This window comes from Amblyomma mixtum, chromosome 3 (assembly GCF_055824585.1).
Source record: "Amblyomma mixtum isolate Tamu chromosome 3, ASM5582458v1, whole genome shotgun sequence".
NCBI lineage: Eukaryota > Metazoa > Arthropoda > Arachnida > Ixodida > Ixodidae > Amblyomma > Amblyomma mixtum.
In genome coordinates this window covers 281,022,490-281,042,173 of record NC_143014.1, presented here as the reverse complement: position 1 = coordinate 281,042,173, position 19,684 = coordinate 281,022,490, and the positions used below count along the sequence as shown (strand labels likewise).

Here is a 19,684-nt window from a genome sequence, read left to right as displayed (position 1 = left end):
TCAGAGGCTAGGCGAACTCGTCGAGCTGCATCTTCACGGCGTCGCTTATTGAGACGTTTTGCGCGTTCCTCCTCGGTCTCGTCGCCTTCGCCTTGTTTCGTTCCAACAGCTAAGCCTGGTTTGTTTCAGCCTCTCTGACTCGCTCTCCATCTCTGACCACAACAGCTTCAACGAACCGCCCTCTTATACAGGCCGCTACGTGTGCCTGCTGCTCATTCATTCGTAAATCTTTAATCACAAGGATGACGTGAGGCCTAAGGGGGAAGTGGGTTGGTTAGGTGAAGGTGAGGGTGTCGGTCTCTGACATGAAGTCTAGCAGGGCACTGAGCTTGCGCTTGGCGTCGGTACTGGGGGCCGTCCAGTCTTCGCATGTCTGGATGTGGTAGGCAGAGGTGTAGCAGGCGCAGAGGCTCGCAGTGCCAGGACAGGTCCAGATCAGGTGGTGCAAATCAACAGAGTCAGCAGGGCAATTGGGGCAGCCGATCCTGGTTCGGTGCCACGCGGCACAGGTTCGCACCTTGTGAGCGAGAACTTGGGCCGGGCGAGAAAGGCCAGAAGGAATGGATGGAGTAATGTCTAGGACAAGGTCCCACGACAAACCCTTCCGCTCTTGTTAAAGGCGTGTGATGATAGAGTCAGGTATTATGAGAGGGATGCGAGAACAATAAGGGTGGTCCGAGTTGGTCGGCTCACGTTAAGGCAATGCCGACGGTCTTCCTCTAGCTGCGCGCCAGCAGCCTCGTGGGCAGTCCTGTTCCCGGTCCCTTGTGCGTGATGTCCGGGTGTCCAGTGAATGCGTACGGAGACTTGGGAGGTCTCTTGCTGTGCCTGCTGCTATCTCTGGCTCTCCTCTTCCTCTGACGTTGCACCAGATGGCACGGCTCCATCTGGCAACGATTGCTAGGCAACGGCGCAAGAAGCGGTGTGACCACGGCGTGACCACCCCCGCAGTGAAAATGCTACTTGGCGACCAATAGCTCTTGCTACAAAAAAAAATGCAAGAGCGAGGAAACATTGGAGGCAGGAAGTAGGACAAATTGAAAAATGACAGAACTGAAGAACTAAACACATTTATTGCAGTGCTGGCACTTGAAAAAATCATGCAGCATTGTCTGCTCCATTTTCTTACGTCCGGTGAGGACTACTCATTTCTCCAGAATTTACGGGGCTATGTGGCTGTTGCGATCGTTGCAAACATACTTTCTGAGAATGTCTAATGCCGCTACAGCCAATATAATGGTTGGTTCCAGCGGTGGCTAGCCCTCTTCCTCTTTGTTGCCACTGCTGTGTGCATCCAGAAGTCACAAAAAGATGTGATGATATGCGCAAGGACAAAATCAATCGCACCAGCCACACTAACACTAGGAGCACAATTACAAAGAAACAAGGATAGGTCAAGAAAAAATTAGCTGTGGTTTAGCTCTGATTAAACATGGCGAGAAGCGGTAGCTTCATGTGGCTGCGCTTTGCAAAGCTTTGTTTGTTTCTTGTTTCTCGGCTTGTTTAAAGATTGTTGTTTCTTTGGACTTTGCCGCACGTAGCTACGTGAAACTACTGCTTCTCACCAGGTTTAACCGAAGCTAAACCACACCTGATTTTTTCCTATACCCGCGGTGTTAGATTTTCTGCGTGTGGAGCGCTAATCTTCCTCTTTGCATTCTTCGTCTTCCTCTTGTTATTCCTCTTCTAATTCCTCTCGAAATCGCCTGTCACTGATCAATCATGAATCGCTCGAATCACAAATTACCATGATATTGCATGAGCGGCTGTGTAACCTAGCAGTTAGTATACAAGAAGCACATATACAGGGTGTCCCAGCTAAAAGTAACGAAGCTTGTAAAAAATTGGATGATCCCTAGCCGAGTGAGACCAACTGAGGGTTGTTGTCAGTCGCGTGTCCTAGTCTGTAGTATTTTTTTATTATGCAAGCATGATTTATTGGCAGAGACTAATTAGCTAACTTTTTAATTATTGCCTACAGGAAGAAAGTGTTAATGCAGGAGTTGTAGATCCCTTAGAAAAATAACCGTTTGCCGTGTTTGCAGCCAAGTACCACTGATACAACTTCTTTTATTTGACTTAAAAGAAAGCCCGCGAAATACAAAAAGAGCCACGTGATAGGGAAGCAGTTTCAGCGCTCCCAGATGACCGGCCAAGCAAAGACATTCGCTTATCTTTGCAACGTTTCCCGCACGGGATTCGGCGTTTTGCGATGGTTGCGAGATATACGCCAGCAACTCTCGTATCGGCGCTAGGGCGACCGTTTCTTCAGCGCATGACGGTGCAAGTTAGCGGCACGGCCACATTCCTATCACTCGAGGCGAGGTTATGCGTGAAAAAGCGCTCCATGCGAGCCGCGCTTCACTTCCTTGAAAAGCAGCACCCGCTCACTTTCCATGACGCATAAGCAGTTCCTGGGGCCCTATTCTCGATATTCACATTCGCCTGTCGGCGCCATATTGCCTCTCTGATTGGCTGTCAGAAGTGTCAATCGCCGTCAATGGGCGTGTCAATCAGGGTCGGTTACGCGAGCACTTTTCGCGGTGACGTCGATTTGACGTGGCATTGAAAATGCATTTTCGTAGCGCTATTCTTGGTGCCCGGCTGGTACATATATGTGATTGTGAAGGGAAAAGAAGCTACAAGCGGTCCGTGCGAGAGCACTTGCGCTCGACTTGCCAATTCGAAGAAAATAGCTGCACACCGGAAATGGCAACTTCCTAAAATCTGATTGGTTGGAACAATATCACGTAAATCACGTGATAGGCACACATTTTGGAGTGATGTCAGAATGACGTTTCATCACGTTTACGTTGTGCCGCCATTGCAAAAAATGGCTGAAATTCGCCGCCATCATTTCGCCCGGCGAAAGGTACCCGAATCATGCAAATGAGTTAGTGAAATGCTGATTTATACGGCGTTAGGTAGCCGCATTTTAACGGGTATTTATTTCAAGACAAAACTAAGCTTACAAAAGTCTTGTTTTGATTGCACAATGTAATGATATCGCGTTGTAAGAGCTCATCTGAAATAAGCAACCCTCGAGAGCGTTAATAGTGAAGGCTTAAGCGTACAGCCGCATGGGGGCGCTAACTGCTCTCCCGTTGCAAACCCTTCGCTCGCGGTGAGAAATCATCCGTCCGTGCGGTTAGTGAAGCGCGAAAATTGCTCGAATGGCGGTGCCGGCGCTGCGATTTGCTGCTCCTTGCATTCATTCGTCGTTTGTTAAACCCTAGAAGTGGGAAAGGTGAGCGACTTTCGAGGTCACCGCGATGCTTTCGAGTTGTCTCTGACTAGACAGCTCGTCTGTGCAATCATCTGACGAGGCATATATGTGGTGGCTATGCAAGGATGCATTGCGGCGAGAAGCAGTGTCGAACTGTCGAGCTCTGAGGGACGATCGCCAGCTGTGAAACGTCGCTGAACGGATGGGCTTTGCCTCGCGTGATGAGCGGATGACACGAGAGGTGTTCGCGCGGCCGAGCAACAAACTCCAGGAATGTGTCGGGCTTCTTGACGAGACATCCGTGTGTGTGTAGCATCATTCTCATTCCTTTCGCATGCATGCTGGAGATGACTTTAAAACAAGAATCCGAAATTTGTATTCGGCACTTCGCGTTGCTTTTTTCATACTGTGTTTCAGTTTTTGCACACAGCGCCAAGTTGAGAAAACAAAGCCTAGCATGCTAGTACGTTGATCGATTTCTTTGTGTTTGGTGTTGATGAATGTGAAAGGCAGCATCGGTGAAATCAGCTGAAAGGCGTCGTTTCCTTAAGTGTGAAAAAAAAAATGCGTTACATTGTAAAAGAATACTATAACCTGTCTTAAGCATTATTAATGAAGCACACTAAAGTGATTTCGCTATTCAAGCTGAAATTTTCATAACAGTGTTACATCATCAGTTACGCAGCAGTCACGTGGAAATTACCGTAGGAGGGTGGAAAAAATTATTTCTCTAAGGGCACACGGAAAACAAATATATATGAGTCTTGTACATTTTATTTACAGGTGTGGTGTTCCTGCCGGTGAAGGTTCCAGCTCACAAGAATCTGTGCGGGATCCATCCATGACCCATTTATGTGCAGTCTCTCTCCATGTGCTGCCCGCATGGAAATCGTTAAACTGGTGAGCACGTGCTTAGTGTGTTGTGGCAGGCATGAAGGGATAGCATGTTTGCCTGCAGTAAGATTGCATGCGGCTAATGATATCTGTCTGCATTTATATATAGTTTATTGAGCAAGTAAGAACAGTGTAAATAGAACCACATGTAAATTAATCATGTCTGTACTTTTCAGGTGACAGTGGAGATAGGTGTGGGTGACATGCAGTGTTGTTCTCTGGCTTTGGATTTCTCTTAGTGACCGCAATGTCAAGGTAGCCTCATTTCAATTGGTGCAAAATGAAAAAGCATGCATATACTAAAAAACTCATGGTAGTCATAAACAGTTGAACTTGTGCCCTTCCTTGCAGTGCATTCTGTGGTGGTTTTCTTGAGTATAAAAAGTGTGTATTAATTATTTGTATTCATCAGTTTGGGAAATGTGTCATCAAGTACCTCTAGCTATATGGCAACACTTCGTTTTGATACTAATGATTGATTTTGCAGTCAGCGTATTTTACATTTGTGCGTAAAACTAGACAATAGTTGAACTTGAGGCTTCAACAATTTCTCATATTTGGAAACGCAATGTCTAGCTCGTTGGAAGATTTCAGTGCACAGCGTTGATTAATGTGCAGGTGATGGTTTACATCTTATGCAGATGTGGTGGACTACTCTCACCGTGGGGTCTCGTGTGCTCGGGAGCCATGATGCCAGATTCATCTTCGCTCACCCCTCGGCTGGACTGGCTGCCTAGCTGGGTGGTGATACCGGGTTCCTGAACGATTACATGAGGTGTCTGCAAAGGTGTCATGGTCATGGTACGCCATGGTCAAGAGTTCTCTGCAAAGGTCAGCGGAGCTTGCACTGTGCAACACAACATATTCATCCACACTCAGCTGCAGGACCATGACACCACTGGCAGGTGGTGATAACAGAAGGAGCACCAACATCTACAGCAGGGAGGAGGACACAGCACCATTTGGATTCTACCTGACAGACAGGAAGTGCATGATCAGCAGCTGCTTTCGAGAATTGCACTCACTGCCGTGATTGTCATGTGTAGCTATGCCACAAGTAATCAGCATACATTTGCTCTGCTTCAAATTTGATAGCATACTGCCAGGAAGGTGATGAAGTCTTCATCATTTTGGTGCTGTTCTTTGAATAGGACCATATTGGTGATATCCATGACAGTAGAAATCATTTTTGTCTGGTGCTGCAGTTTTGTGTGAGTCAGGAAGTGCCCCAAGTGTTTTCAGCCTACCGTCTGCCAACTTGCTGAGTGCATGCTTCAACACATGCTTTGGTGATTGTGAAGAAGTGCCATCCCTTCGTGTGGTGCCTCCCTACGTGTTCTGCTTGTACACAACGCACATTTTATTTGGTGCTTAAGTTCAGTGAAGGACAGGAAAGCACCAAAATGTTTTCCTTCCAGCACCTGGGTGTTGACTGGACATGCTTTCACCAATGCATTGTTTGCTTTGGTGTTTGTTGAGAGCCAGCAGTCCACAACATGCTCAACATACAGCATGGTCGCTGTGTCTCTAGTCATTTACAACATCTGTTCTTCAGGGTGCAATACGTCTTGTGTGGCACTGTTTGTGTGATGAGATCACAACATGCTTTGCCTCATGGCATTTGGTTGCCTCTGTCTGCTTGCTTTTGACTGCTTCTTTCACATGCTGCACGTAGTTATACAGCAGTGAACTATTTTTCCTGAAGGAAAAGTCATGTAATTGTTTCATGGTCAATTTCCCAGATGAAAATGCAAGGCCTGGCCAGCGTTCTGACACGTGTACCCATTCCCATCTTCTAGCTGAAATTTGTACCCCTGACGAAAACCTACAAATTGTACATTAATTCAGTTGAAGGTAACTGGAAGTATAAATTATGCAGCTGGACATAATTTGTGTTTCAATAATAAAGCTCTAAGCGCTGGCATTTTGTCCTTCTTTTGTGTTGTCTTTCACTGCGCTGTTTTTCCAATTCGTAAAACATGTATCAACCAGCCCATATTTGCCCTCTTCTGGAACTCCAAATGGCATTTTGTAGCTGGAAGGGCATGATTCGGTTCAATAAGTTAGCTGGAAATGGATCATAATAGTAGTAGTAGTAGTAAACGCTATTGATTTTTCTGGGTTACACAGCCGGTCTTCCCAGGTTCGGGATCTTTTTCTCTTTCCAGGATTTGAGGTCCAAGATCTTTTTCTGTGCTGGGCTATCAACCTTGAATGCAACCTTGAATGGAAGGTCACTGCCCACCTGTCCTCCCAGTGAAACTGTGTTAGATCCCATTTTCATTGACTCGTCCCCTTGCACTTTTCATTCATATAAGTTGGGGTTGCTGTTTGGTCATTTTAAGACAAATCCTAGACAACCTGTTTACCCTCTGCACCCTTAGTGTGACTGGACCGTATCAGTGTCCGTGCTGCCATTTTTCTGTTTAGCAAAGGTGGCTACTTCAGCTGGCTACTTAAGTTTGCAAACTAGGCAACACTAATGTGCATGTACACCACTGTCAAACGGTTATGAAAGATGAGTCTGTCCCAAAAAAATTCTTATCTTTGTAGACGAGACATATTCGTCAATGTGTATTGTTGCACTAGGTAATGATTCGCAGTTAGGCTGCATAATGAATTCTAGGATGCATGAAGTTCAGTGATGGAAATAAATTATTTCGCCAATAATGGCTTCCACAAACTTTTCACTCTGCATGTAAAAGACACCTCACTTTTTTTGAGCAAATTGCAACACCTAAGAGGCAATGCAACTCGTCTCGCTCCCCAAAAATGTAGGGGCACACTTAAGCCCAGCATTCATGGGTATCACACAACAGTGTTCATGGCTCCCTGCAGCGGTTTCTCTTCACACACACAGTCACTGTTCTTCATTCATGTTCACACATTTATCAGAGTTGCCTCAGCACAGGTTCCCAATTCTTGTCTTTGAACTCTTCCACACTGCAGTTCACCTATATAATGTTATTGTAATTAGTTTCTCACTAATTGGCACATCTCTAGTTCACTGCAGTAATTACATTGCTAGGCTTCAAATTAAGCCAACAGCACCCACACATCACTCCCCCCCCCTTTGTACCTCAGCAAAGTCAATGTGCCTACACGGTCTAGTTGGTAGCGTGCCTGGCTGGCGATCCAGGGGTCATGGGTTTCAAGGCAGAAAGAAATTTATTAATTTTCTGTACGTAAAATCTATTATTTTATAAAGTGAAGTAGTTTCAGACGTGTGCTGACGTTTGATTCAGATTACAAATCCTCTTTTCAGTGACTTTCACTGTGGACATCCACGCGTGAAGCTTGTCTTTTGACGCAATGCCGGCTGGATAACACTGGGTTTTCTGCTGAATGGCAGCCTCTCGCCTTGACAGTGGTGTGTGCAGGCTTTCCGTACCTTTCTTTTCTGGCTGCACATGGCACCCAATAACTTCTTAGCACTAATTGCGATGCCATCACATACCATACAGCACTAATAATATTACCTGGTGGTAGTCGGAAAAAAAAATTATTCTTATAGTGTGAAAAAAGAATAGCAGCCTGTTTCCACCTGACTTGGTTTGGTTTCATACTTCTGCTAGAACTTTCAGAGAAATTAGCCAGCAAAGCTGTACAAGACGGTAATTTTTCAGGGAGCTTAAATTTTATGCACAGGCACTTGCAATGACTCCAATTTCATCAACATTTTGCAACCTGTTCTATCATTATATTGGTGGTGAATAGCTTCTGTTCATTTATTTAACACTCTCCTCGTGGAAACTCTGAATCAGACTTGCTTACCATTTTTCAAGCTGCCTTAATCATGCTCAAAAAAACAATTTACCCTCCATGTGCACACACCACTAGGCATTTTAAGTGTTCTGTTTTTTTTTTCATGCAGTGGAGTGTAATACATATATAGAGGGGAGAAATCTCCAACCTGTCACTTAAGCTCGAGCACCAGAGCGGATTTTAAACGCTCATATCAGGCTTGCCCAAACAAACCGAAACCTCCTTTCCGAGGGGTGGAATCACAGGAGCGATGGGAGGCTTCTCTGCGCAGCTCACAGGCAGAGCTTCAGCTTTGCATCATGGCCTGGGCCTTGAAGGTTGCTGCAGCCAAACAGTGCCTGGTCACCTAAAGTGGCCTGAGGGCCGTCGCCGACCTCTTCAACACCCCTTCACTAACCCTCACCTGATCCACTGAAGTGGGACTAATAAAGTTATTACCAACCAAGGGCTGTAATAGCCTTCCTGCCAACGCACTTCACCATGGTACTTTTGAACTGCTTCTTTGAACAAATAATCTCTGAGCTGTACACAAGCTTTGTTCTCAGTACAGGTAGGCCCTTTGTTATTGGAATGTGGTAATCTACTGTTGCAGAGCAACTTCGATTAGTCCTCAGTGTCCTTTCAGACATTTGCCGACATTTCAGCACCTACATCTGGTATAGTGCCCTTCACTGAACTGTAGATATCATATTTTGAGTGTACATAGAGGGTTGTCTATTTTAGTTCACAGTAAAGGAAGGTACTTTGAGAGTGAACGCATTTCATTGAGCATTACTCTCCTGCAGTGCGCAATAGTGGCATCACAGGGTCTTTATTGCATCAGTGTATGGTGTAAATGTTGCCTAACGGCATTGTGATCCACCCCTCAAAGAAAACCAACAATGGCCCTGATATGTATGTGGTCAGGAGTGTGCACAGAGGGAAAGTCATGCACTTGCACATCAGGCTAGAAACATGACTGAGGCCTCTTGTAGATTGCTCGTGGCGTGCACAGGGCTTGCCAAAACCAATCCACATCATCCATTGTTATCATGCTGCATTAAGAGACCTTTTGCTAGAATACCACTGCTTGTCTGTGATGCTGCCTCCCTCAAATACTGTGGGTCATGTTAGCCTTGCATTTATTGCCCCCTTTGTGTGTTATCTTGCTGCTGTGCATGCTTGTGCTTTTCTTGTTGTGTTGCTGTTCTTCCTTCTTAACTCACCGTTGTTTTTATTATCCTTCAGCTCCTTGACCTGACCCAGAGCCATGTTCAGGCTTAATATGACATGCGCACTAGATAATACGCGTGTATGTGCATGATATGATAATAACTTGCATGCACGTTAAAGAACCCCAGGTGGTCGAAATTTCCGGAGCCCTTCACAACGGCGTCTCTCATAGCCTGAGTCGCTTTGGGACGTTAAACCCCAATAAACCAAACCGATAACTTGCATGAAGCAAATAAAGAAAGTGTCTTGCACACTGCATTACCTGTTTGTGATGTGGCATCACACTCCACCTTCATTATCCCCCTCTATATTCGTCCCGTTCCCCAATGTTGAGTAGCATATGTGAAGATATCTTTTTCCAGCCGACTTCACCTTTCTTGACATCACACATTGCCCTCTTACAAGGAATCTTGCTGCATTGAAAGGAGCTGCCTGGTGCTGCTGTGGATGCATTACTGTTGTCCTACAGCAAAGGAATTGTAGGGATGGGCATGACAAATTTTGTTTCACCTCTCACATTTTGGTGCGTACTTGCATCACACGAGTGGTGTACCTGCCTATATGCCCTTGGTAAGTGCTGTGTGCTCATTGTTAGACAGAATTAACGAGATTGAGGGCCTTTTCAAACATTGAAATCAAATAGCATTATTGAAAGCCTTTTTTTATTTGAATGAAATTATGTACCTGCCACTCTATGCCATGCATTCGTGAGGTGCTTTTATATAAAGTCCGTGAAGTCTGCTTGCAGGCAGGCTTAGTTAATGTTCACAAAGCAAAAGATGAGTACCATGTCCTATTGAGATTAAGTGAAACGCCAACACTGTGAAATACATGCTTCTGTTGACAGTGGACTTTTAGCTTTGTCTGTTTTTCTTTAAGTACTGGCGGGAAACAATATCTCCCTATTTTGCTTTCGCATTTGACGCTTTTGATAATAAGACGTACGCGCTCATAGCGTTGCACTTGACGCGATTCGCAGTCGCGTTTCGTGCGCGGCCGCTTGCAAACGTAACCAAGGGTAGTGTTAAGGTCTATGCACCTGAAGAAGTGACACGGTGAGGTAAAGCTTTCCAACGCCACTGACGCGTTGAGATTACGATCGAGAGCCAGCCGTTTCTCCGCCAATTCCTCTCCCCGTGACGCTGATCGCATCTCACAAGTACGGAGACGCGACACGCTACGCGATGGCTTCGGGCAATAAGCGTTCGCTTCATGCAGCACAATTACCGCTAAACTCTTATTTCCGTGACGACCGGCCACAGGGTCTTTAGCGTCGCATTCAGCACCATCACTGTGCGGCGAGTACGCCGAGACCGCCGCCGCAACGCAATTCACCGTCCATCTCTACGGCGCTACTTTGCTAACTCCCCTTCGCGCCGCAACTCGGCGGTGTTTTTTGTACTTGGCGCCAAGTAGCAGACGACACCGTTTATTTTTTTGTCATACTTTTTTCTTTATTCTTCAATGTCGTCATTACATTCTGCTGTTACGCATTTTCGGACCGCCCCGATTCACACGTCACGGGTACGCCCCGCTCATGGCGGATTGGCGAATATCGAGAATCGGGCCCCTGGCGCATATCTCACCACCACCTCAAAACGCCAAATGCTGTTCGGGACAGCATTGCAAACATAAGCGGATGTCGTTGCTTGATCGCTCATCTGGGAGAGCTGTAACTGCTTCCCTATCACGTGGTTCTTTTTGTATTTTGCGGGCTTTCTTTTAAGTCAGATAAAAGTTGTATCAGTGGTGCTTAGCTGCAAACACAGCAAACGATTATTTTTCTATGAGATCTACAACTCCTGCAGTGACACTTTCTTCCTGAAAGCAATAATTCAAAAGCTAGCTAATTAGTCTTTGCTAATTAATCACGTTTGCATAATAAAGAAATACTGCAGACTAGGACACGCGACTGTCAACAACCATCAGTTGGTCTCACTCGGCTAGGGATCATCCTCTTTTTAACAAGCTTGGTTACTTTTAGCTGGGACACCCTGTATATCTCCAGTTTTATTGAACTGTCACGCCGTGGGTCTGAAGCTTAGTGGTTAGCGCACCTGGTTCTCGCCCAATGGACTTGAGTTGGAATCCCGCTGATTGTGAGGTTTATTTGTTAGTTTATTTTATTTGTGGCAGACTTGAAGGTCATGTTGCGTACATGGCGATCTCAGCCGTGCACCTGTAGCAGTGAAGCTACTGCTTCAAAAAAGTGCAACCACTGTTGATGATGATGGCACAGCCTATCTGAATGCCGTCTGCCTAACACAGTGGTGCTAGACATGCCAGGCCAAGTAAAGCCGCTTTAGAAGTAAACATATGAACGCCACCGTTTCTCATTTAGGCTGACATGGGGTGTTATTTCACAAGTATTACTGTGTAGGAATGTGGCCGAAGTTACAATGCAACGAACAGCAGGGTTTATAATGCATGGAACCCTATTATCATCATGCCAGATCTAGACCACTACAATGTGTAGCAGCCAGGAAAATGCAGCACCCATCAACTCAGCAGCGAGGTTCTACTGTGCAAAGCTTTCACTGTTACCTTGAGAGCAAAACACTTAATTTTTTTCATTTACTTGATAGCCCACAATGTCAAACTGAACTCAGTTTGCTTTTTGCTTATATGTGCTGCTGAGGTGCATTGATATTTGTGTACTTCCTTTTCTTGTCAAAAAAGCATGCTCAGCCGAGGGAATGGAGAGCGCCGCGGACTGCCAGCTCCAGCTGCCTGGTGGGCAGGACATGGTGATAGGTTCTTCTAGGGATGATGGAAAGGTGATTGTGCATGTTCTTAAGTCATGTAGTGTATCAAATACCCTAGTAGAGTGAGTGAATGATTCTTAATTAAATTGGGGCTGGTACATAGTGAAATGGGTACAGTTTAGAGGATGATGCTAGCTTACAGTAGAAACTTATACTAGTCCCAGTAAGTGTGCCGAAAAGGGTAGTGTGCAAAGCATAGATGTGTGGTTTCAGAGATTATCATGTAAGGCACAGGTCAGCATATCTAATTTGTCATTTTTGTACTTCATTACCTGACGATGTCATAATGCGTCTGCAGTTATTCTTGTCCTGAGGAAATTCTTAGTACACAAATAATTTTTGATCATGACGAGCCTGCCTTGTTCTGTCGGGTATGCCTAGTTGTTGGTATGTGAAATTTATTCTTATTTCTGAAGTTTGTTTGAATTAGGCCAGAGAACATTATTTCAACTTTTGGCGGTATTTGACTCGGAAATTATAAGGCTAGAAAATCTACTGATTTTGGACACTGCTCGCTGTAAAAGAGTGCATTCATGCCTACATCATTTTTATGTTTTTCAGCTGTTTGTTTTAAGTTAAGAAATATTTAAAATCCCTTGATTCATTGCTGTTAATGTGTACAAATGCGAAATTCTCCACGTTTGCTGCAGGTCTATGCAGGCAGTGGGCTCTGGATGGAGCCTGGTGCCTGGCAGATGCTCCTGAGGGCACCAACAGACTCAGTGTTCTGCCGCGGTGCTACTCAGGTGTATTGGACACCTTACGAGCTTAAGAGCCGCAGCGTGACAGGCGTGCTTTCGAATAAGTGCCGGTCTCTTGGCAGAACAGAGGCGAAACCGGCACTTACACCGGAAAAAGTCTCTTCTCTGAAAGGTGCTAGTGCTTTTTTTTCTTTGCTTTGAGTAACACCTAGGCAATCAAACTTTGCTTCAGCCAAATACAGTCGCACTGACTTATAGAAAGCGTGATAGTCATGGAGATCCTGTTCATTGTATCCGAGGTTTGTAACAACTGCAATGTCCTTATTGCAGCCAAAATTGCAAAGTCGGGCAAAAGTGACGTTTAGTTTTTGCAGGGTGTGTTATGCCCATACGTTTCTTCATGCAGGCTCTATCACAGCACTTTCAGAGATCTCCACACTGTTTGTGTGGCTCTCGCTAAGACCTGTTCTGCCAGTAACCTGATTTATCTATTTGGTTGTGAAATTAGCGTTCTCAGCGACTGGTGGCAAGTCGTGCGCGTTCTCCGATCTTGCTGCGACAAAGATAGTGCATTTGACATATCTGCACAGAATGTATAAATAGCATTGCCCGTTGTTTCGAGCAATCGCTGTGTTTGGTTTTCATGCAAGCATCTCAATGCATCCAACAACACACAGCAGACGCGGAGTGGGTAGGCCCATGTGTCGTCAGCAATCAGAGGTTGCCAGACAAGCAGTCAGTTCGCAAAGGAAATGAAAATTGTTTTAAAGATATCCGCGACACGGAATCAACTGAAAGTTTGGGGTATTGTAATTTAATGTGTTGGGAATTATATGCTAAAACAAGGGTATGCACGAAAGTAGGCTTCATGGCCCATTTAATGGTGAACATTCGTTTCTGTATTCTTTACAATGAGAGTGGTAATTCTGAATCTCACTTTTGCATTTATCATGTATCTAGTTGTGTTGAAATGTGGCCTATTTTGTGTTCTATTGTGCAGCTCTGTTGCACATCTACATGGGAGACATACCAAAGGAGCTTGCAGAGGAGAGACTGAAAGCCGTTCGCAAGCACCTGTCACAGAAGCTGGGGGATGTGCAACGAAAAATTGGAGGTCATGATGCATAAATTTATTTTGCCACTTACTTACGCCGAAGCCGTCAGGCGACCCCGCCCAGAAACGTTCGTTTCGTACCAGCATCCACCGCAGTCGACACCATTTCGTCCTGCCCGGCCACCACCGCAACGTTTCCGTCTATGGCGGACACCGGACACCTTGCCCATTTGTTATGCCTGCGGCATTCCTGGTCACGTGACGCGTCACTGCCGCCGCCAGCTGTTGTCCCCTGCTGCCGATCCCGACCCTCGAGGTTACGCCTACGCCCCTCCCCAGCCTTTTCACCGCACTTCGCCTTCTGAGCCCACTGGTTCCTCCGATTACAGCCCCTCTATTCGCCGCCATTCTCCATACCCGCGTCGTCGCTTGGTTTCCCCGATGCGCCGTCGTCCCTCTTCCCCTTCGGAAAACTAGTGCCCGCAGTTCCGGAGGCAAGAACTGCGTGCTCGTCGCCAAGCTCAAGACCTCGACTTTCTCCGACAAATTTGATCACGGTTTCTGTGGAGGGCACCGATGCTTTCGTGGTTGTGGACACCGGTGCTGCTGTATCTGTACTAAGTGAGAAATTGTGCCGCCAGTTACGAAAAGTGATGACTCCGCTATATGGTTTTATGCTTCGCGCCTCTAATTCGCAACTTATCGCGCCTTTGGGGGCATGTACAGCCACAGTTACTATTCAGGACGTTCTGTATATTGTTGAATTCATCGTCTTCCCATCGCCGTCTCACGACGTCATCTTAGGCTGGGACTTTCTCTCCCAACATGACGCTGTCATCGACTCCACTCGTTCCGAAGTCGCCCTTCTTCCCTTTGGCGACGACTCGGTGAACGCTTCCACTAACTTGTGCTCCAAGCTGACTGTGGTTGATGACGTCATGATCCCGCCGTGCTCTGCTGTGCTCGTCTCTGTTCATTGCGACTCTGGATCCAACGGCCCTGTCATCTTCATCCCGTCCGACTCCTTCGCTTCTCGCCACTGTCTGCCCCTGCCATTCGCCGTGCTTACCGTCTCAGCCGGCTGCAGCGCCTTGCCCCTGACGAATCCATTCCTGTGCCCCTCCACTCTTCTTCGCGGTGAATGCTTGGGATGTGTCCAGCCTTTCGCCTCCTTCGTCGCCTGGGACCCATCTGAGGACGACTCCTGCCGCCTGAAAGTGTCTTCACTTACTCCCCCCCCCCCGTCTCCTGATCCCGCTCCCGAGGCCGTCTTCGCGAGCTCAATCGACGCGAATCTTTCGCCACCGCAGAATACCCAGCTTGCGGCCTTGCTAAATAAGTTTCGGTCATCGTTTCACTTCTCTCACCACCGTTTAGGTCGCACTTCAGCTGTTACCCATCGGATCGACACTGGCGCCCAATCGCCGTTGCGCCAACGCCCATATCGCGTCTCGGCCGCCGAACGCCAGGTTATCGACACCCAGGTCAATGATATGCTGCAGCGTGGCGTCATTGTAAGGAGATAGCGCCACCCAGCGTCGATTGTGAGGCAGAAGAAGAAAAAGCACGAGCAGCACGTGCCGAGGGGTACGCCGGGACAGGTAGAAGAGGATTACGTGGCAGAGAAGAGAAGAGCGCGGTGGGCGACGGACGTGGACGAGTTCTGCTGGCTCCCCGAGTTCCGGGCTTGGGCCTCAGCCGCAGACGTCCGGGCCACCAGACCTGGACATCCGTCGTCAAGAGCCTCAACCACCAGGCCCAGGCGCCACTCCTCTCCGTCCATCCGTCAGCTGCTCCAAACAGGCCGCCTCTGGCGCCTACGTGGCTTTTCCGGGATACCAGACCTGGGAACCGTGCTGGGAGCCCACAGACGCTGACGCTGTGGTAGTGTTGAAGGCCAACGGGTGAAACGCCGGCAACAGTGCATCGACACTGGAACGCCCAGAGACTGCCTGACTGGAACGCCCAGAGACTGCCTGACTGCCCGACACCCAGCCAGTCCTCCCCGCTCGATGCTCGTATGAGAGACAAGTAGTGTGCCTTTCCTTTTTGACTTTCTTTTTCCTGTATTTTTCGCAAGGATTTTGTTCTGTTCCCCCGTGTTTTTTTCTGTGTGTTGTTGCGTTGCTCTCTTGTTTCTTTTCTTTTTCCAAACCCATACCGAGATTAGTTTCCTTTCCTATAAAAGCCACCTCGTTTATTGCTTATACCTTTGTGTTTGTGTAAAATACAACCTGCAATCTCTGACATCCTCACAAATTTGGCGTCCGCTACGACAGGATGAGGTCGGTTTTTATTTCTTTGCCTGTTGTGTTAATTTAGGAACAGTATGAGCGTTTCAGAGTTGGTTGCTTTACGCGAGCGCATGGGCTTGCGCGGCGCGGAGTTGCGAGCGTGGGTGGAGGACGACCTTCGTAAGGCACGGGAAGAGAGAAACGCTGAGCGTGAAGCTGCGAAGCAGAAACTGGAGTTAGAGCGAGAAGCTACAAAGCAGAAAGTGGATTTAGAGGCACGGAATTTAGAGACGGAGAAGCAGAGATTGGAGTTAGAGGCGCGGAACTTGCAGCTAAAAATAACGCTCATGGAGGGTGGCCCAAATCCTTCTAGTGACCGTGGAGAGCGTAGCGTGGCACCGGCCAGCTCCATTAACCCGCACAGCCTCATACCACAGTTCAATGAAGCGCGGGATGCCCTCGATGCCTACTTAAAGAGGTTTGAGCATGTGGTCACGGGGCAGGGCTGGCCAAAAGAAAAGTGGGCAACGGCGTTGAGCTTGTGCCTTGGCGGCGAAGCACTTAGGGTCTTCGGTCGGCTCTCGCGTGAGGATTCCATGGACTATGACAAAGCGAAGCTTGCCTTGCTTCAGAGGTTTAGGTTTACCGCGGAAGGGTACCGAGAAAAGTTTCGCCAGAGCAAGCCCCAGGATGGCGAAACGGCCTCTCAATATGCTGCCAGGTTGTTTAGCTTCTTTGACCGTTGGGTCGAGATGCGAAGAGAAGGACGAACTTTTGAGGTGGTTCGCGAGATGGTCGTGAGCGAGCAATTCCTGAACAACTGTCATTCCTGTTTAGCCCTTTTCTTACGTGAGCGGGAGGGCAAGACAGTTTGCAAGCTGGCGGAGGCTGCCGATCATTTTCTCGAAGCACAACGGCAAAATAACTTGTTGGTCTTTAAAGAGCAGGGAGAGCATACGTTAAATAAGGCAAAGGACGAGGTTTCCGGTTCACAATCCCGCCTTCGGTGTTTTCTTTGCGAGAAGACTGGTGCACAAGGCGTCGGATTGTCGGACGAAGCCGAAGCAATTGTATTGCACCTGGTGCCGCGAGGTAGCACATGATGCCCAGTCATGCAAAGCTAAGAGACCAGGAGACCGTGAGGAGTCCGCCTGTTGCATGACACCTCAATATTAACGTCCCAATAACCCTGCAGAGGTAACGCGCATAGAGGGCCAGTTGGGAGAGATGATGGTCTGCCCTTCCAACCCTGTGGAAGCTGCTATGCCCGTGGGGTACTGTGAGGTGTTCGGCCAGCGTGGTTCGGTATTACGGGATACGGGCAGCACCGGCATTGTTGTGCGTGAGCCCCTTGTACCGGCAGCGGCACTTACAGGGAAAAAGGCTACATTATTCTTGGCCAATGGGACCCATGTAGAAGTTCCGGAAGCGGAGGTGGTGATTTCTTCACCATACTTTTCGGGTAAGGCCATCGCGCGGTGCTTGTCTACACCCCTGTACGACATCATAATAGGCAATGTCCCTGGCTCCAAAGCTCCATTCTCGGTCGACCCACCAGTTCTAACTGATCAGGCAGTTTCCTTTGCCATGACGATTTCGGTCGATGTTCCTTCCCGTACGGTGACAGCGAAAGTTTCAGAGAGTAGCAAAAGCCCCACTCTTAATACACTCCACTTGTCACGGCCGGAGTATCGCCTCAAACAGGAAGAAGACCCGACCTTAGAGGTGTGTCGCAAAAAGTTGGGGCAAACATTTCGTGGCAAGGGACAGACAGCCCATACTTTTCATACAGATGACGGGGTTCTTTTCTGAACATACCAAGTAGGTCCCGGCCGAGTCGTTGAGCAAGCGGTGGTACCGAAGTGCTTACGCACGCAAGTCCTCATGTCGGCGCATGAGAGCGCACTATCCGGTCATCGAGGGATACGCAAAACGATCGCTAAGGTGCTCAGTGAGTTTTATTGGCCCAGTGTACAGGCTGACATTAAGAGTTATGTCAGATCGTGTGTTACGTGTCAACGGGCTGTGTCGAAGGAAAGGGAGAACAAAGTAAATGACGCCGTTGTTCCATCGGTGCCGGCGGACAACGGCCGGCACAGAGTGTATAACATCGTAGGACGGGAACATTTAAAATCACGGTGGAGACCGAGATCGGTTTGGAGAAACCGGTTTCACAAAGGAAAACGGAAGTACTAGCTGAAAGAGTTCTCGGGGCGGTGAAGTGATTTGATGTGAAGAATGGAATACGGAAGAATGTAGCCCACACCTGTTCTTGTAGGCATTGTCTTTGTTTGTTCATGTTTGTTTTTGAGTGTCGGCTACCTACTTTTTATGCCTTTCGTGTTTCTTCGCCCTCTATGGACGCTTTACGTTGACATTTCATATACTCTCTGTGCTGTGTGTGCGATTGTCTGTGTACACTTCGAACATTGACGGCCGTCGTATTGTGTGTGGCGGGTAGTGTGCGCGCTGTGGTGTGGTGTTCTGTGGTGCGATCGTCGAATACATCTCGGGTCGCTCTCCTGGAGTAGAGATCTTCCCCTTGGAAAAAACTTCCGAAGAGGGGGCCTTCTGTAAGGAGATAGCGCCATCCAGCGTCGATTGTGAGGCAGAAGAAGAAAAAGCACGAGGAGCGCGTGCGGAGGGGTACGCCGGGACAGGTAGAAGAGGATTACGTGGCAGAGAAGAGAAGAGCGTGGTGGGCGACGAACGTGGACGAGTTCTGCTGGCTCCCCGAGTTCCGGGCTTGGGCCTCAGCCGCAGACGTCCGGGCCACCAGACCCGGACATCCGTCGTCAAGAGCCTCAACCACCAGGCCCAGGCGCCACTCCTCTCCGTCCATCCGTCAGCTGCTCCAAACAGGCCGCCTCTGGCGCCTACGTGGCCTTTCCGGGATACCAGACCTGGGAACCGTGCTGGGAGCCCACAGACACTGACGCTTCGGTAGCGTTGAAGGCCAACGGGTGATACGCCGGCAACAGTGCATCGACACTGGAACGCCCAGAGACTGCCTGACTGGCCAACACCCATCCAGTCCTCCCCGCTCGATGTTCGATGCTCGATGCTCGAATGAGAGACAAGTAGTGTGCCTTTCCTTTTTGACTTTCTTTTTCCTGTATTTCTCGCAAGGATTTTGTTCTGTTCCCCCGTGTGTTTTTTTCCATGTGTTTTTTCCGTGTGTTGTTGCGTTGCTCTCTTGTTTCTTTCCTTTTTCCAAACCCATACCGAGATTAGTTTCCTTTCCGATAAAAGCCGCCTCGTTTATTGCTTATGCCTTTGTGTTTGTGTAAAATACAACCGGCAATCTCTCACATCCTCACAGTCATAGAACCATCACACAGGCCTTGGGCTTCCCCCGTCGTCCTTGTCACCAAGAAAGACGGCTCTATCCGCTTTTGCGTTGACTACCGGCGCCTGAACAAAATCATCCGAAAAGACGTCTATCCGCTACCCCGTACCTCCACCAAGATGTAACGGCCTTTATTGACAGTTGTGAAGGCCGGTTAGAGCGGGCAAGGTCCCGGAACAGTTCACGCTCTCGTCTCACGCCGCGCGTCAGCTCTGCTGCTTCAGCTGCCGATCGTCGTCTTCTCGTCTCGTGCCTCGCCTCGGTTCTGCTGCTCTGACTGCTGATCATCTTCCTCTTTACAGGTTTCTTTATTTTATAATAAAGCTTTCGTTTGCCCTAAATCTGGTTGTCAGTATATATATCGTAGGGCATTACAGACCCTTTTGGCCAGCTTAATTGGAAAATATTATTAGTAGCAGGCGCTGCCTTTTTGCAACAGCTTGCGATGCACTAATTGAAGAAGCTATGTTATCATGCGCAATAT

General features: G+C 47.9%; 1 protein-coding gene, 1 long non-coding RNA gene and 1 pseudogene across 6 annotated transcripts; all 3 read left to right on the top strand.

Annotated features, from left to right (window-relative positions):
* LOC149355015 (calsyntenin-1-like) overlaps positions 1 to 19,684 on the top strand; it is a 489,555-nt pseudogene that overhangs the window by 235,228 nt on the left and 234,643 nt on the right.
* LOC149355020 (uncharacterized) lies at positions 2,698 to 5,740 on the top strand. 5 transcript variants are annotated; one of them, XR_016291417.1, is made up of 4 exons: positions 3,256 to 3,531; positions 4,010 to 4,126; positions 4,762 to 4,951; positions 5,006 to 5,740. It is a non-coding gene; the product is annotated as an uncharacterized LOC149355020 (long non-coding RNA). The 5 variants fall into 5 exon arrangements; XR_016291421.1 differs by lacking the exon at positions 3,256 to 3,531 and adding an exon at positions 2,698 to 2,872 and having other exon boundaries at positions 4,762 to 5,740; XR_016291419.1 differs by lacking the exon at positions 3,256 to 3,531 and adding an exon at positions 2,698 to 2,893 and having other exon boundaries at positions 4,762 to 5,740.
* LOC149355019 (BEN domain-containing protein 5-like) lies at positions 11,794 to 13,691 on the top strand. The gene is made up of 3 exons (XM_089585149.1): positions 11,794 to 11,874; positions 12,513 to 12,735; positions 13,564 to 13,691. The coding sequence occupies exons 1-3, from the start codon at positions 11,794 to 11,796 to the stop codon at positions 13,689 to 13,691; spliced, it is 432 nt and encodes a 143-aa protein (XP_089441275.1).

What these genes read in the sequence shown, in the direction of transcription:
- LOC149355019 (XM_089585149.1), top strand. Translation starts at nt 11,794, where the DNA reads ATGGAGAGCGCCGCGGACTGCCAGCTCCAGCTGCCTGGTGGGCAGGAC. An exon ending in CTTCTAGGGATGATGGAAAG is followed by an intron (nt 11,875 to 12,512) that starts GTGATTGTGCAT and finishes CGTTTGCTGCAG; the next exon opens with GTCTATGCAGGCAGTGGGCT. An exon ending in AAAAGTCTCTTCTCTGAAAG is followed by an intron (nt 12,736 to 13,563) that starts GTGCTAGTGCTT and finishes TCTATTGTGCAG; the next exon opens with CTCTGTTGCACATCTACATG.